The following is a 17422-nucleotide window of genomic DNA, read 5'->3' as shown; positions in this document are numbered from 1 at the left end:
ATTTTTGTTTAAAAATCGTTTTTAACAGTTGGAAATGATGAGTACATCAAGAAACAAAATTAAAATGAAATACGATTTTTCACTTTTTTCATACATTAATTGTTGCAAATTTGTTACTTTGTGAAACGAAAGATTATAAGCTTCATTTTTTTTCGAAAAGAAAGGTGTTAAAATTTGAGTATCGTTTTCAACTGGAAGATAGCCCGATGATGACAAATTTTGCTTTAATTAAAACTGTTTAATACCTCGTTTAGGCATCCTTTCGATAAAATTTTTGAAACCACAACGATGCCAAATTTCGGCAATAAATTATACCTCAAAGTGGCATCATTGTGCCCTCAAATCTCGTTAAGAAACGTTGGCTAAACAAGGCATCATTCAGGTTTCAGTGAAACCTACACTTGGCATAATCGAAGTATCCATATATGAAAAGTGAGACCCAAATTTTGGCATTGTACCACCTTTATTCGGGCAAAATGATACCTAAATTTACTTGAAAGGCATGATAGCAAAATTAGGTATTATTTTGCCATAAAAGTCTGCTCGGGAAAGCATCAAAAGCCGTTTGCTAAAAGTCAAAGGGTCCGAAGTAAAGCAAAAAAAAAAACGACGTCGACGTCCTTGCCGACTGCCATCCTCCGTTTTATGGCATCTATGTTTGCTCGGACGTCTAACTATTCCTGCCACAAATCACTCGAATACATTCTAATTTCATTCCGCACATTAGTTCTCATGACACGACGAAAGAAATTAGAGTTTTCTTGCAAATTCCACTACAATTTATTCCAAAACCACCGAAAGTTGTACTGTTAAGGAGAAAAAAATAACCAGCAACGAAGGGACAGAAAAACGCGTGCGCACCCGGGCAAAGCCTACTTGGAACTCGGTGATAATAACTAAAACACATTAGAAGTCAATCAATCAAGTTGATTTCCATTTCAATCGGAGTTGCTCGAAATAGAAACCAAAAACACCTTTCCTACCTCAACAAAATCGTGAATCATTTTTTATGTAAAAGTCTTAAAACTGTTCGAGTTGTGCCCAAACCTATTTTGTAGGGGGCCTCCCTTCCATGAAAAATGAGATTATTGTCATAATTGTCATATTTATTTCCTTTTGTCATTTTTGTAAATTCAATCAATTGTCAATTTTACCAATCTTGTATATTTTTTATTTTTTTCAATTTCGTCAATTTTGTTCTTTTTGTCAATTTTGTCAGTCACATAAAATTTGTCAATATTTTTTTTTTTTCATTTTGTTAATATTGTCCTTTAAGTCATTTGTGTCATTTTAGTTATTTTTGTCATTTGTGCCATTTTAATGATTTTTGTCATTTTGTCATTTTGTAATTTTTGTATTTATTGTCATTTTCGGCATTTTTGTATTTTTGGAAAATCTCGTAATTTTTGTATTTTTTTTCTTTTTTACATTTCTGTGATTATTGCTATTTTTATCAATTTTGTAATATGTATCATATTTGTTATTTTTGTCAATTTGGTCCTTTTAATCATATTTGTCTTTTTTCATTTTTGTCTTTTTTTATTTTTGTCATTTTTTCATTTTTGTAGTATTTGTCATTTTTGTTATTTTTGTCATTTTTGACATTTTCGTCTTTTTTGTCATTTTTGTCATGTTTGTAATTTTGGAATATCTCGTTATTTTTGTCATTTTTGTCATGTGTGATTTTTGTTATATTCATCATTTTTGTAATTTGTTTCATTGTTGTAAATTTTATTATTTTTGTAATTTTTGTCAATTTTTTCAGTTTTGTCCTTTTTATCATTTTTGTCTTTTTTTTCATTTTTGTAATGTTTGTATTTTTTTTTGTAATTTTTGCCATTTTAGTCATTTTTGTTATTTTTGACGTTTTTTGTCAATTTTGTCAATTTTGTCATTTTTGTCATTTTTGTCATTTTTGTCATTTTTGTCATTTTTGTCATTTTTGTCATTTTTGTCAATTTTGTCATTTTTGACATTTCTGTCATTTTTGTCATTTTTGTCATTTTTGTCATTTTTGTCATTTTTGTCATTTTTGTCATTTTTGTCATTTTTGTCATTTTTGTCATTTTTGTTATTTTTGTTATTTTTGACGTTTTTTGTCATTTTTGTCATTTTTGTCATTTTTGTCATTTTTGTCATTTTTGTCATTTTTGTCATTTTTGTCATTTTTGTCATTTTTGTCATTTTTGTCATTTTTGTCATTTTTGTCATTTTTGTCATTTTTGTCATTTTTGTCATTTTTGTCATTTTTGTCATTTTTGTCATTTTTGTCATTTTTGTCATTTTTGTCATTTTTGTCATTTTTGTCATTTTTGTCATTTTTGTCATTTTTGTCATTTTTGTCATTTTTGTCATTTTTGTCATTTTTGTCATTTTTGTCATTTTTATCATTTTTGTCATTTTCGTCATTTTTGTCATTTTTGTCATTTTTGTCATTTTTGTCATTTTTGTCAATTTTGTCATTTTTGTCATTTCTGTCATTTTTGTCATTTTTGTCATTTTTGTCATTTTTGTCATTTTTGTCATTTTTGTCATTTTTGTCATTTTTGTCATTTTTGTCATTTTTGTCATTTTTGTCATTTTTGTCATTTTTGTTATTTTTGTCATTTTTGTCATTTTTGTCATTTTTGTCATTTTTGTTATTTTTGTTATTTTTGACGTTTTTTGTCATTTTTGTCATTTCTGTCATTTTTGTCATTTTTGTCATTTTTGTCATTTTTGTCATTTTTGTCATTTTGTCATTTTGTCATTTTTGTCATTTTTGTCATTTTTGTAATTTTTGTCATTTTTGTCATTTTTGTCATTTTTGTCATTTTTGTCATTTTTGTCATTTTTGTCATTTTTGTCATTTTTGTCATTTTTGTCATTTTTGTCATTTTTGTCATTTTTGTCATTTTTGTCATTTTTGTCATTTTTGTCATTTTTGTCATTTTTGTCATTTTTGTCATTTTTGTCATTTTTGTCATTTTTGTCATTTTTGTCATTTTTGTCATTTTTGTCATTTTTGTCTTTTTTTCATTTCTGCGATTTTTGTTATTTTCATCATTTTTGTAATTTGTTCCATGTTTGTAATTTTTGTCATTCTTGTCATTCTTATCATTCTTGTCATCTTTGTCAGTTTTGTTCTTTTTATCATTTTTGTCTTTTTTTCATTTTCGTCTTTTTTAATTTTTGTAATTTTTGTCAGTTTTGTATTTTTGTAGTTTTTGTGATTTTTGTAATTTTTGTCAGTTTTGTATTTTTGTAATTTTTGTGATTTATGTAATTTTTGTAATTTTTGTAATTTTTGTCATTTTTGTCATCTTGGTCATTTTTGTCATTTTGGTCATATTTCTCTTTTTTGAAACTTTTGTAATTTTGTCAGTTTTGTCATTTTTTTCGTTTTTTTTTTTCATTTTTTTCACGTTAGTCATTTTTGTCATTTTTTTCATTTTTTTCAATCTTGTTGATTTTGTCAATTTTTATCATTGGTGCCATTTCTATGATGTTTGTCATTTTGTCATTTTTGTAATTTTTGTCATTTTTGTCAATTTTGTCAATTTAGGTCAGTTTTTTTTTAAATTTGGTAAACTTTGTGAATTAAGCCAAAACGGCAAATTTGAACAATTTTGTCAGTTTCATCAATATTGTCAATATTTTTTGTCAATTTTGTCAATATGTTTTATCATTTTTGTATTTATTTTTCATTTAGCTATTTTTGTCATTTTTTTATTCATTTCGTCAATTAGGTCAATTTGGTCAATTTAGTGAATTTAGTGAATTTTGCCAATTTTGTCAGTTTTGTATTTTTTTTTTCGTCATTTTTTTTCATTTTTTGTTCTTATTTTTCATTTTTTTTTCAATTTTGTCATTTCACTCATTTTCGTTATTTTTGTATATTTTGGCAATGTTTTCAATTTAGTTAATTTTGTCAATGTTGTTATTTTGTTCATTTTTGACATTTTTGTCATTTCTGTCATTTTATTTTCAGTAAGTGAGACATTTATCATCGGAGAATGATCGAATGATTGAAAAAATTACAGTCCAGAAACATCCAGTTGCCATCGTCAGGGAGTTATACATAGTCTCTTATGATTTATTGGTTCTCAATTTCGGATAATTTCCTTTTCCAAGAATCTACATATATTTTCAACCCGTTTTTATATTTTACTAAATAGTGAGAGACAGTTTTCTTTATTGCCCGCGCACTAATTGAATCTGAGAGGGGAAATACATTAAGCTATCATCCTTCTACTTCTAGCCGGGTGGGTACCAAAGCAAAAACATCAAAAGCATTCTCAGCATAGCTGAGCGTGTGAGGAAATTGTTTTCCCGCTGAAAACATAAAAACATCCGAAACGGACACGCTCTGTGTGGTGGTGGTCCGGTCCATGTCTCTTGTCCGTCCTGCCGGGTTTGATGCAAGTGATGCGATCTTTTTTTTTCTCGAGAAAACAACCTAAAATTTGCCAACATTCCTCATGCAGTGATTCATTCCCGTAACTACACACGCACAGTACAGCAGTGTTTTATGAGCCTAAATGTGATTTTTATTCACGCCAAGTGTCACACCCTCGCCTCATTATGTCCGGCAAATCTAAACGGTCGAGTGAAGGAAAAAGACGGAGAAACGCAAAATCGAGAACGGAATGTTTTTCTTTCATCTGGGCCATAAAATCGGTTCCGATTAGTGTACAATTATATTTTGTTTGCGTTCTTAGAATCGAGAGATGTATTTTTTTTTATTATCTAACTGAGCTTATTTTAAGTCGGTTATCATCATTTAGCTCGAGTGAGGTGGTTAATAAAAAAAACGGCGAGCAAAAATAACCACCGAAACGAGAAAAGAAAGAAAGGAAAAAAACAACTCACTAACTAGGGCATCTGTGCGAACCGTTTATAGTCGATCTTGTCTAGCTGAACCAGCGGCTTGAGCTGCTCGGCAAAGATCCTCATGTCTTCGGCGATGGCGTCCTGGCCAGTGGGAGCTAGCACCGATAGCTCGACCAGGTAGCTCTGCGAGATCGGTTCCGAGCTGTTGACTTTGAAGATTTTCGACACCGTCACTTTCATGCGACCCTTGCGGAACATGTATCCTGAACAGGGAGTAAAACAATTAAAAATCAAAAAGGATTTGAAATTTTCAAAAACCACCTTTTGTGACATATTCAAAATCCACTCGGAAGCCCATCTCCGTGAGGAATTCAACCACGTGGGGAGTGCAGGCGATATCGAGGCTGCTCCGGACCAGAGTGGGTCGTGTTCGGTCTCCCAGCTCCGGTTGGCCGATGTAGCGCAGCTGAAATGGGGCATCGACATCCTGGGCTTTGCGCACTCGCAAAGTTATCACTGGGGTCTGAAAAGATGTGTAAAATAATATAGGATGAAGAAGCTGCTGGAAAATTTTGTGAAATTCGTTTTTTATAATATTAAGAGTGAATATCCGTCAAACAAGTTCTCGGAAATTGCGATAGGAAATTTTGTTGTAACAGCACTTTGAGCAACGGAAAAGAGAGACTAATTCTGTGCTTGATGGTAGAACTTGGAATACTTTATTTTATTCCACCTAACTGTCTTTCATACTAAAGAAACTATAGTAAACAAAGAGGTGCAATCTGATCCCTTTTGAAATAATGAGCATGCACCCCTGCTGTAGATCTGCCTTCAAGACTGCTTGGTTTTGCTCGATTGGAATGACACTGACAGAAAATAAAAAATTCCAATCGTGACATTTCGTCTCTTTGTTTACTATAGGCTCGTTATTTCATACAAAAACCATCTCCATGGTTACTCTACTAATAGGCGATGGAAGCGGTGCCAAATTTGGGTCATGGTTTTCAACTAGTGCAAGAGAGATGTAGCTAAAATTTCACCCAACTTTTTACAGATCTTACAGGCTTTCCTTAAGGAGTGAAAGAATAACTTTTCGCTTCCATCGCCTATTATGTGTATGTTGTTATTGTCCCATCGATTGCTCCGATGAGACAAATCTCAACACTCCTCTTCAACATAAACATTCGCAGTCTTTACTGCCTTCGGCGGCTCCTTCTAAGGATGGGGGTGCTTCTCTTCAACGCACGCACCGCACCTCATTCGTAGCCTTCACAGTATGAAGCTCTCGCTCGCCCCTGTTGCAGCTCGACTACCTTTCTTCTGGCTTCGTGCTCGACGGTCTACCCGTGGTTGCAGTACGTCGAATTTCAATGATTTCTTGCTCGAAGACCTCCAACTGATCTAGTCCGACGACCTGCCATGTTCCCTGATCCGACGACCTTCAAGCTGACTTCTGGTCTCGACTCCATTGCTGCGGCTCGAAGATTTCCCTGCACCTCTTTCCTGAGGTCCAACGACCTTGTTTGGTTCCGGCTCGACGCTCTTCTTTTGGCACGACGAATTTCCTCTGACTCCCGGCTCACCGACTTTTCTATGGATTCCGAGAGGTCTCGTAACTGGTGGTAGAGCTTGGAATACTTTAATTCACTTCATCTAACTGTCTTTTATACAAAAACCATCTCCATGGTTACTTTAGTAATTGTTTACTTTTTTTTATTTGAAACGGCTCATACCTTCAGGCTTTAAGGAGCCAAACTCGTTATGTTTTTTTACAATAGTTAGCTTACTTCTAGTTCATTTTTTTTAAAAAGAAAAGAAAATAGATAGATAGGGAAATATGAAAATAAAAAGAAATATCAATAGCTTTAAGGAAAAAATATATTTCGTGCCATCTACCAAAGCTGCGGCAACACACACGAGCTTGGAACAGCTTTTATAGTGATGGGAAAAAGCAAAAGCGCGTGATCGGGTGGTGGCCGATCAACTCACGAATGTGCCGGTTGAGAATCAAGGGCCGGTTCTTCAACATCAGCATCATCAACGTGCACAGCCCTCACCTCGGAAGTACCGGTGACGACAAAGACGAATTCTACGCGCAGCTGGAGCGTGAATACGACCGTTGCCCAAAACATGATATCAAGATCGTCATCGGGAATTTCAATGCTCAGGTCGGCCAGGAGGAGGAATTCAAACCGACAATTGGAAGGTTCAGTGCGCACCAGCTGACCAACGAAAACAGCCTCAGATTTATCGATTTCGCCGCCTCCAAACGAATGGCCGTACGTAGTACCTTTTTCCAGCACCGCCTCCCACACAAGTACACCTGGAGATCACCGTACCAAACTCAATCACAGATCGACCACGTTTTGATCGACAGCCGGCACTTCTCGGACATCATCGACGTCAGATCCTGTCGGGGCGCCAACATCGAGTAGGACCATTATCTGGTGATGGTGAAGATGCGCCCAAAACTCTCCGTAGTAAACAACACGCGAAACCGGCGCCCGCCTTGGTTAAATATCGCGCGACTGAAGCAACCTGAGGTCGCGGCAGACTACGCGCAATCAGTCGAAGCAGCGCTGCCGGCAGAGGGCGAGCTTGACGAAGCCCCTCTCGAGGACTGTTGGGATACCATCAAAACAGCCATCAACAGTGCTGCGGAGAACGTCATCGGTTATGTGGAGCGATCTCGACGGAACGACTGGTTCGACGAGGAGTGTAGGAGGGTGATGGACGAAGAGAATGCCGCGCGGGCGGCAGTAGTGCAAAGAGGCACCCGTCGAAATGTGGAAAATCACCGACAGCGGAAGAGGCAGCGAGTCCGACTTTTCCAGGAGAAAAAGCGCCGCCTGGAGGAGGAGGAGCTCGAGGAGCTGGAGCAGCTGCATCGTTCCCAAGAAACACGAAAGTTCTATCAGAAACTCAACGCATCCCGCAAAGGCTTCGTGCCGCAAGCCGAAATGTGCCGGGATAAGGACGGAGGCATCCTGACGGACAATCGTGAGGTGATCAAAAGGTGGAAGCAGCACTTCGATGAACACCTGAACGGCGCACATGCAGGAGATCAAGACGGTGCGGGAAGGTACATCGCCGGCGTAGCCAACGACGAAGAGGACCCACTCCCAACGATGAGTGAAGTTAAGGAAGCCATTCGCCAGCTGAATAGAAACAAGTCGGCTGGGAAGGATGGCATCGCAGCTGAACTCATCAAAATGGGCCCGGACAAGTTGACCGATTACCTACACCGGTTGATAGTCCGGATCTGGGACATAGAACAGAAGGAGGGGGTAATATGCCCTATCTACAAGAAGGGCGACAAATTGGACTGTGAGAACTACCGAGCGATCACTGTCCTCAATGCCGCCTACAAAGTGCTGTCCCGAATCCTACTCCGCCACCTAACGCCACAAGCAAACAGATTCGTGGGAAGTCATCAGGCCGGCTTAATGGAGGGACGGTCAACGACGGACCAGATATTCACATTACGGCAAATCCTCCAAAAATGCCGGGAACACCAAGTCCCTACGCACCATCTATTCATCGACTTCAAAGCCGCATACGACACGATCGACCGTAACGAGCTATGGAAAATCATGGACGAGAACGGCTTTTCCGGGAAGCTGATCAGACTGATCAAGGCGATGATGGGTGGAACGCAGTGCTGTGTGCGGATTTCGGGTGAATTGTCGAGTTCATTCGAATCTCGCAGGGGGCTTCGACAAGGTGATGGTCTATCCTGCATGATGTTCAACGTGGCGCTAGAAGGTGTTATTCGACGAGCGGTGGGCGAAATGCGGGGCACGATTTTCAACAGATCCAGTCATCTTATCTGCTTTGCCGATGACATTGATATAGTCGGCCGATCATCTGCGGCGGTGGAAGACACCTACCGCAAACTGAAACGCGAAGCAGGAAGGATTGGGTTGATGATTAATACGTCCAAGACGAAGTACATGCTGTCCTGCTCCGAGACCGACCGAACCCGCTTGTCCAGTAATAACAAGGTCACGATCGACGGCGACGAGCTGGAGATAGTCGAAGACTTTGTCTATCTCGGCTCACTGGTGACCGCAGACAATGACACCAGCCGTGAGATCCGGAGGCGAATTATTAGCGGAAGTCGTGCCTACTATGGACTCCACAAGCAACTGCGGTCGAGAAGACTTAGCCCTCGCACGAAGTGTAACATATATATGACGCTCATTAGACCGGTTGTTCTCTACGGGCACGAGACATGGATATTGCTCGAGGAGGATGTGCGTACACTCGGAGTATTCGAGCGACGAGTGTTAAGAACCATCTTTGGCGGCGTACAGGAGAACGGAGTGTGGAGGCGAAGGATGAACCACGAGCTCGCGCGACTCTACGGCGAACCCAGTATCCAGAAGGTGTTGAAGGCTGGCCGGATACGCTGGGCGGGACATGTTGCGAGAATGCCGGACGACTGTTCCGTAAAACAGGTGTTCGCTACAAATCCGGTAAGAACGAGACGAGCAGGGGCGTAACGAGTGAGGTGGTTAGACCAAGTGGAGCGTGATCTGGCGAACGTGGGGTGACCGAGGAATTGTGTTCGTGAAGTTATGTCTTGAGACGGAATACTATGTAAATAAATAAATATTAACTGTGTGTACTCAAACAAAGCCGACGTTGTTGGAATAATAAACCGAATGACCTCCTTCTGGTTTTCGGTTTTCACGTTCCTGCAATGACTATATACCCGAAACGACGGTCGAGGGCTGGTGTATGTATATCGTCATCGACGTTGACGACCTGCTCATTGTTGACGATCATCTGCAGCTGATAAAGCTATCCCTTTCTGAAAACCTTCAGATGACGGACCTTAGGGAAGTGAACCACTTTCTCGGAATCAAGATCTGATATGATCGTACTGCTAGTTCGATGTCTCTGAGTCAAAAAGTCGCTGGGACCGTGTGTTGGAGAAATTCGGCATGAAAGATTGCAACACTATTGGAGAAGGCCTGTTTTCTCCCACCAAATGAAGGAAATCCGGTCTGTCAGTCGTATCGTGAGCTACTTGGCAGTCTCATGTACACAATGCTGTGTGTCCGTTCCGATATTTCCTTTGCGGTTGCGGCAAGAATTCTGGTGACTAGTCGCCCCTATGGAAACGGAAGTTCTCTTCTATAAACAACCGTGAAATTTTTCTTAGTCTACATTGAGCTTTTCACCAAGCTGCTAAAAAATCTTTTCCACTGTAAATCTTGTTTAAGTTATTTTTTAACCAATTATCAAGAATTTTCAGCCAAGCGACACTTGGGACCGGTGCTTGGTGATGGTTGTATCTCGGGCTTCGGTTTGTGACCATGCTTTCTCCCAGCCAAAGCAACACCAGACGACAACACTCTCGTTTCTTGCAGCAATTTGGTCGTGATGATATCCGCAATTATCGCTGCTCCCGAATTTTCAAGCGCCACAATCATGGGACGATCCACGTTCTAGAAACTTCCATTAGGGTTCTAACCCGCCTTGACCGCTTCTCACAGATCTTCCAGCTCCAAGAATGTCTGCTCAGCGAACTTCCAGGTTGACCAGTTGTCTCGCCCCATCAGAAGTTCAATCGACGGCAGCTCGTGACCGGCGCCCGGTACGTTACCTCCGATCGGGTTGGTTTGACATCACGAACAACCAGTTTCCGGATCGCCAACGAAAAGGAACCAGAAATTTTGGCGTTTTCCATATTTTACAACTTATTCGAATGTAGACACCTGTTTGAATACTCCAGAGCCAAGCCAGTTGTTTAAGAAACGTTAAAATACACAAAACAAACAAATTCGAGGGGCCTCGCGATGGAAACTTTTCGGAATTATATTGATTTTTGAGTTGGACACTTAATTTTGCCCATTTTTAGTTTTTTTTTGATACTAACAGTTTTTTTTCTATCAGAAAAACTATCTTTTTCACCAGCGCAACATTAACAAAAATTGAAAAGAACATAATAAACAATATTTAAAAAATGACTACTATGTGATCAGAATTTATCAGAATTAATCAAAGAAATGTTAAAAAATAATTTGGACACTTTATTTTACCCCTTCTGTAACATGCTCTAACTAACATAACATGCTTGCTATAATCTTGACGTTATTGATCACCACTTGTTTACATAAAAATCCAATATCAAAACGCACGGTAGTTGAGCGAACAGCAACTACAACACACTCGCTCCCTTGAACAGGTGTATTCATTTTTCAGGATTTGTTCCTTTTTTGGATCCTGATTTTTTAAAAACTCTTGTCTGATTATTAAAAAATGGTACCTATTTTAAAATGTCCTGATTTTCAACAGAGCTTATCAATCATAATCGATTTTGTTATTCAATAATGAGAACATCGAACAAATCTGTCATTTAGTTTAATCCTAATCTCATTTAAGTACACTAAGGTTTTTTTTACGCGGTATCAATTCCGTCGTTAACGTGTAGGACTTGGAATATTTTCGCTCAGAAAACGTGTTGATTCGCGAAAGCCGTGTAGAAGAATCGTATCCATGGCAAAAAACCGCGTAAAAAGAAGCCGTGTTAGTAAAACTGAGCATAATCAGACCGCGTAAAAACGACCTTAGGGTATAGGATAGTAATCCAGTTCAGATAATTTTTAAATGATGTTTTTCGATGTAAACTGCAGGCCAGCCAAGAAGATGTTCCCATCTGTTGCATAAATTAGGGCGTTTTTTTTTTGCAATCTAAGCAGAACTGCACTGCCGCTGCAGTTCTGCTTAGATTTTTGCGGCAAGTCTGTCCCATATGCAAAAACAACGAACCGAGAAAAACGGCTTTTAAGATTTTTATAAACTTTCGTGGATTTCTCGGTTGAAACTTTACCTTTTCTATTTCTTTCTTCGCAGATATTAAGATAATCGTTGTAGAATTTCGTCCAATGTTGTTTTGCTTTGGAATTTGTTGATGCAGAGGAGAAAATAATGATGGGACAGCCTTGCGAGTATATTTTGCATGCGTATTAAATGTACCCGCAAAGCTGTCCCATATTTGGCTTTTCTTTTGAGAGTTGATCATTTGATTCTCTCTATCTGTGCTGTATTATTCACTTTACTGGTTATTTACTGATGAAAATATGTTTAAAATGATGTTTATAACATATTTAGATAAAGATAACGTAAGTTTATCGTAAGAATTGAGTAGGTCTAAAATAAAATCAATAACAACGTTCCATGAATAAAACAACCTGTACCTTCATCTTTTGGAAAGTTTTTCGGTTGATTATTTTCTTAGAAAGACTATAAATATCAACTAATTAAATTAATGCTGAATCAGAAATAGCAAAGCATCTTGGCTGCAAATATTTAATGAGAAAAATCAATTCAATATGACTTACGCGTGTGCCACCAGGTACGCGTATTTTGGTTCATAGATTTTATGGAAGTCCAAGCAGCAAGTAACAGCATGACAAAAACCTAAAAAAATATGACTTTGTAGCTGACTATTTTCCATGTTTTACAACGAAGAATTCAATGAACCTCATGCGAGATAAAAAAAACAGTTTTGTGGAATTTACCCATTGGGGTAATCATTTTTTTTTTTTTTTTTTTTTTTTATGGCGTTTAAATAGCTCGGGGAGCTGACGCTGGAAATGAAAATTAGAATAGTTTGGAGAAGAAAATTTAAAGTGTAGAGAAGGCAGCGTAGAATAGTAAGCGATCTTGAGACGTTGGTTAAACCATCAAGCACTTCATTATATCCATGGAATATGGATAAAATGCAGTTCAAGATAATAAACCAACCCCTCCCGATACCAGTTGGAGGAAGGACATGGGCGGGTTCGAGACTGGCCTCTACATACTCCCCACGCATCTAACTACATTTAATTTTTGTGTTATTAAAGGAATCATTTTAACTTATCTTATATGTTTTTCCTTCCTTCGTCGTCGTCTGTTGAACGTCTGCTTCGTGTCTCCGCCCCAATTCCACTGGTATGTGTGATGGGTTTCGTGATAGTTGTCTCGGGGTCCAGCCAGTCATCATATGACTCCGAATCGTATGCGCAGGGGTATATGAAAATAAAAGAAAGAGAAAAGGAGAGGAAAGAGAAATATAAAGGAAGGAATTAGTTCTTGCATGAAGTAATTGAAGTGTTATTTGCTGTTTTTCCCTAATTTTTTGCCTTTCATTTTCTGAATTTTGAAATTTTTGTTTTTCTTTTTAGAGTTTTTCCATTTCATTGCTAATCATACTATTTTACCAAAATATGGATGTGAGAGTTTGTTTTGCTTTTTGGAGCAAGCCTATTTCAAACTAATAAAAATTCTAGCTCAAATTAATAGTAGAAGTAAGCTACCTTATTCCTATCACAACATCACAAAATCATGAAAATTTACCAGAATATGGATATAAGAGCACATCTTACCGTACCCTACCTACCTCACATAGTTGAATGTTAAAATCCATCATAATTTACAAAAAATCTACATAGGGGTTCTATTAAAATATACCGCATGCCTATTGTAAAATGCCCGAAATCAGTAATTAGGACTACCTATTCATTGTTATTCTTCAAAACCGTACATTCTAATATATACTTCCATAGATGAATTTCAAACTAAACCGAAAAACGTAAAGATTTGCTAAAAATGAATAATTAAATAAAAAGCAAAAAAACGTCTTACCAAATGAAATATAACATTTTCCAACAACAGCATTCCCATCCAATGAGCCTCTAGTTCTTGTAAAATGCTTGATTTAAGAATAAGCCAACGAAATTCATAAACCGCAAATACACACTTACTAGAGCATTGGGGAGGCGAATACCATAACCTTTACCTAACATCGTAATACTTTTCACACGTTTTCTCTATTTTTAATTCTACAAGACTAAACCATCTAACTACCTAACCAAACGAATTATGCCCTATTGAAAGTATCAACTTTTATTATGGTAAATTGTGATACTTTCACTACCAAATGTTGCGATTGTTCTGCGGAAGGGAGGGCAAGTGTTTCAACTCCCATTCATCTTATCAACATGGATCATGAAAAAAAAAAATAGACATCTTTGAACCTACTGCTGAATTTAAACTAAATAAAGATGTCCAGCTCCTCTTCTAATTTAGGCCATATTATGACACCATGTTTAACGAGATTGTGTGTAACGACACTGTCAGGAAAATGATGGGTTGATCCATCATTTTCACAAACATACACACCGCAGCCGTTAACCCATTGCAACTTAGGGTACGGAATTTACCCATTGGGGTAATCATAGCTTGTAAAAATTATGGAAATTGTTATTTTTGACTTAACTGTACTGTTCTATCTAGTCTAACTATCGTAATTTCAATGAATGCTTATTTTGTCGCACACATTGTATGAATATTTGTAAAATTAACGTAAATTAGAGGAGCAATTTTAAAGCATTCTGTAAAAAAAGACATATGGGACAGCTTTACGGGTATATTTCATATGGGACAGACATGACTTGGTATTTTTTTCATATATGTTGAGAACAAAGTTATGAAAGTTTTTAGTCTAAATTGAAGAACTAACTGAATTCGAACGATTTTTGAGATAAACTGAAAAATGACGAAAATGCATATGGGACAGTGCGAATAGCGGCAGTGCGTATCATATCCATAAAGCTAGTGGTGCCCTGAAAAACCTTGATTTTTTCTTCAAGGTGTACTGATTTTAGAAAAAAATTTCCGCTTCATGCTGTTTTCGTATGAAATGAATTAAATTACGTCTACATTAGGAAATCCAAATTTTTAGAGCAATCGATGCATGTGCACAAAAGTCAGAACCAAAAAGGCTAATTGTGCAGTTACGCTAGACTAAACGTTGTCAAATTTCCATGCAAATTTGAGCGTCGTTGAGAAACCCCTTAAAATTAACGAAATGAGCTGAAATTTGGCATGGGGCCTTTTGGCATACCAAGAAACGGTTCCAGCCCTTAAGGTTTTAATTCCACAACATAACTCTATTTTTGGACCACCGTAATGTACCCAAGCCAAAATAAGTCCTTTACCGTAAATTTTCCTTTTTCCAAGTAATTCTTTTCAACTTCTGCTAGTGAATGCTAGTTGGCGCTGCATGTCAATTACTTTTTCGTCTACCGAGGCGCTGCCTACCCATAGGCGTTTAAAAATCGTAAGTACATCGAGGAAATCCACGATTGTAATTGTAATTGTGCTTTATTGATTTAACGTCAGCCCATCGATATAAAATCATAGTTAGGGTCAAGGAAATAACTTATAACATTAATTCGAGCGATTTCTTGACACTCTGATAAGAGGTATTTATACTTCACACCAACATGGTTTTATGGCTAGATTCTGAGTTCGAATCCGAAAGTTGTATTTAATTTATTTATTTTTAACTTTACAATGCAACAATAGAAGTTTGTGCCATGTGGAATCCATATGTGCGTTGTTATATTGAATGACCTTCGATTAATTTTCAAGAATGGAAAAATGGTTAATATGTTCTAGTAATGATCAACTACTTTTGGATACTGTTTGAATGTATACGCAGAGCAGGGACTATTTGGCTTTAATTATTACTGTAAATAGTTTATGATTATATCGTTTATAACAGATAGCTTGAATTGCTTTAAATAGAATTGTACAAGAATTATCAAAAAATTTACATAAAATGTTATTCTATTCCGAAGAATCTCTCAAATACAAATCGGAATAACAATAACCTGAGCAAATACTGAATCAGCTTACCTTTTCATTGGGCATTTTCAAGCTCAGACACATCTCATAATCGGAGAACGTTTCCGGTCCCGTATCAACGTTATCGCATAGACCTCGTAACCTAAAATAATGTGGAATATTTAAGTAAAATTATTCTATCAACATATCCAATTTCTTACCGGTGCAACAAATGCTCGGCAGCGGAATCAAGAATCGAACCCTGCAACAAGAACTCCTGATTGGGAATGATGTTGGATTGGAGCGCCTGCTGGAGCAGGTCCACCGCATTCACCGGTGCTGACGAAGCCGACATGGTTAATTGGGTTGGCTAAATCAAAGGTTTTCACTTACTTTTCTAGTGAAAAGCTTTTGTAAATTTGAATCCAAACTAAAAATCACTCGATTTGATCACAAACGAAAACAAAAACAAAACCTTCTTGACAGATGCTCGCTAAAGCCGGTAGTGTGAACGGGCCTGAATTATAGACCTTTACCGGCCACTCACACTACTTTGAAGATTCGATTGAATGAAACCATTCAATTTCAAGGTTTTTTTTGTTATTATCATGTTTAAAGACCATTAGGATTCTTTAAAATAACCATACTGTGAAAGTTTGCAGTAAAATCAACATTCGTTCAAATTTCACGTAACATTTTAGAGTTTTTTTTAGGTATAAATGTGAATTTAGCTTCCAGATTGCGTTCGTGCACAACAGAAATATTTCAGGTAAGCTCCGTTGAAACATTTCGTTCATGTTTATTCAGATTTTACGGATGCTCGACAGATTACGAAACGAACTTTTGAAGTTCAAACAAGACGACTTGTTTTAAGTTGAACTTTCTTTTGCGAAATAAGCGTCCAAATGAAAATTAAAAATAAACACAAAATATCAAACAGACTTTCTTTCTATGACTAGTAAAAGTGATCAAATATAAATCAAATTATAAAGCTCATAAAATACAATAAAAATGAGACGTAGTTTCTGGTCCCCGCAAGCCAAGACTAGGTTTGATTAAATGTCCTATCAGCAAGACTCTGAATTTCGGAGAGAGCTCTTTTTTTTTAATTCTCAAGAATCACATGCAATGAACCAAGTGCATACATTTTGATTTGATGATTTGGCAATTTTTAAATTTAAAATTTGGCTTAAAATTTTAGATAACAGATTGAGTCTTTTTTTTTTTTTGTAATTCGTTTATTTGAAACGGCTCATACCTTTAGGCTTTAAGGAGCCAAACTCGTTTTGTTTTTTACAATTGTTTGCTTAAGTCTAGATCACTTTTTTAACACTTTTTGAAGAGAATAGGAAATAGATAGGGAAATATGAAAATTAAAGGAATTATAGACGGAGATCAATAGCTTTTAGGAAAAGGTATATTTCGAACATGTAGTCCAAGTCCATCACAGCTAACACATCCCTCGCTGGAACGTCAGGTGGTTTTCCTCGGGCCCGAAGGGAGTCTATTAAATTCGTTCTAGCGACAAGATGGTCCTCACACGACCAAACAATATGCTCTATGTCATGGTAACCTAGGCCACAACCGCATAAATTGCTGCCAGCAATATTTATACGATAGAGTACCGCATTCAAGGAAGAATGATTGGACATGAGACGGGAAAATATACGAATAAAATCCCGACTCAGGTTCAATAGATTGAGTTTATAAAATCAGAATTACATTGTTAGAATTTATATTTTTAGATTTTTCAGAATACAGATTCAGATTTGAGATTCTAATTTAGATTTCAGATTCAAGATTCAGATTTCAGATTTACGAATTTATATAGTATCAGAATCTGATCCCAGATTCAGATTGTTGCTTATGATTTTAGTATTATTCTCCAATCCTACCAAATAAAAACAAACTGGTACGAAACCTGTCAATTTTCAAGGTGAACCAGTTTTCATTCAACAACATATACATCACAGATACTCAAGCG

The 17422-nt window shown here is 37.1% G+C and overlaps 1 protein-coding gene across 1 annotated transcript; it reads right to left on the bottom strand.

Moving 5' to 3' along the window:
- Positions 1–4660: 4660 nt before the first annotated feature.
- LOC129745552 (mediator of RNA polymerase II transcription subunit 18) lies at positions 4661–15902 on the bottom strand. The gene is made up of 4 exons (XM_055738682.1): positions 15660–15902; positions 15511–15601; positions 5134–5335; positions 4661–5075 (listed from the first exon to the last, which is right to left on the bottom strand). Exons 1-4 carry the CDS (start codon positions 15791–15793, stop codon positions 4855–4857), a joined length of 648 nt encoding a protein of 215 aa, XP_055594657.1. The 5' UTR covers positions 15794–15902; the 3' UTR covers positions 4661–4854.
- Positions 15903–17422: the final 1520 nt, after the last annotated feature.

This window comes from Uranotaenia lowii, chromosome 2 (genome assembly GCF_029784155.1).
Source record: "Uranotaenia lowii strain MFRU-FL chromosome 2, ASM2978415v1, whole genome shotgun sequence".
In the NCBI taxonomy this organism is placed as follows: Eukaryota; Metazoa; Arthropoda; class Insecta; order Diptera; family Culicidae; genus Uranotaenia; species Uranotaenia lowii.
This window is presented reverse-complemented; position numbering and strand designations above follow the sequence as displayed.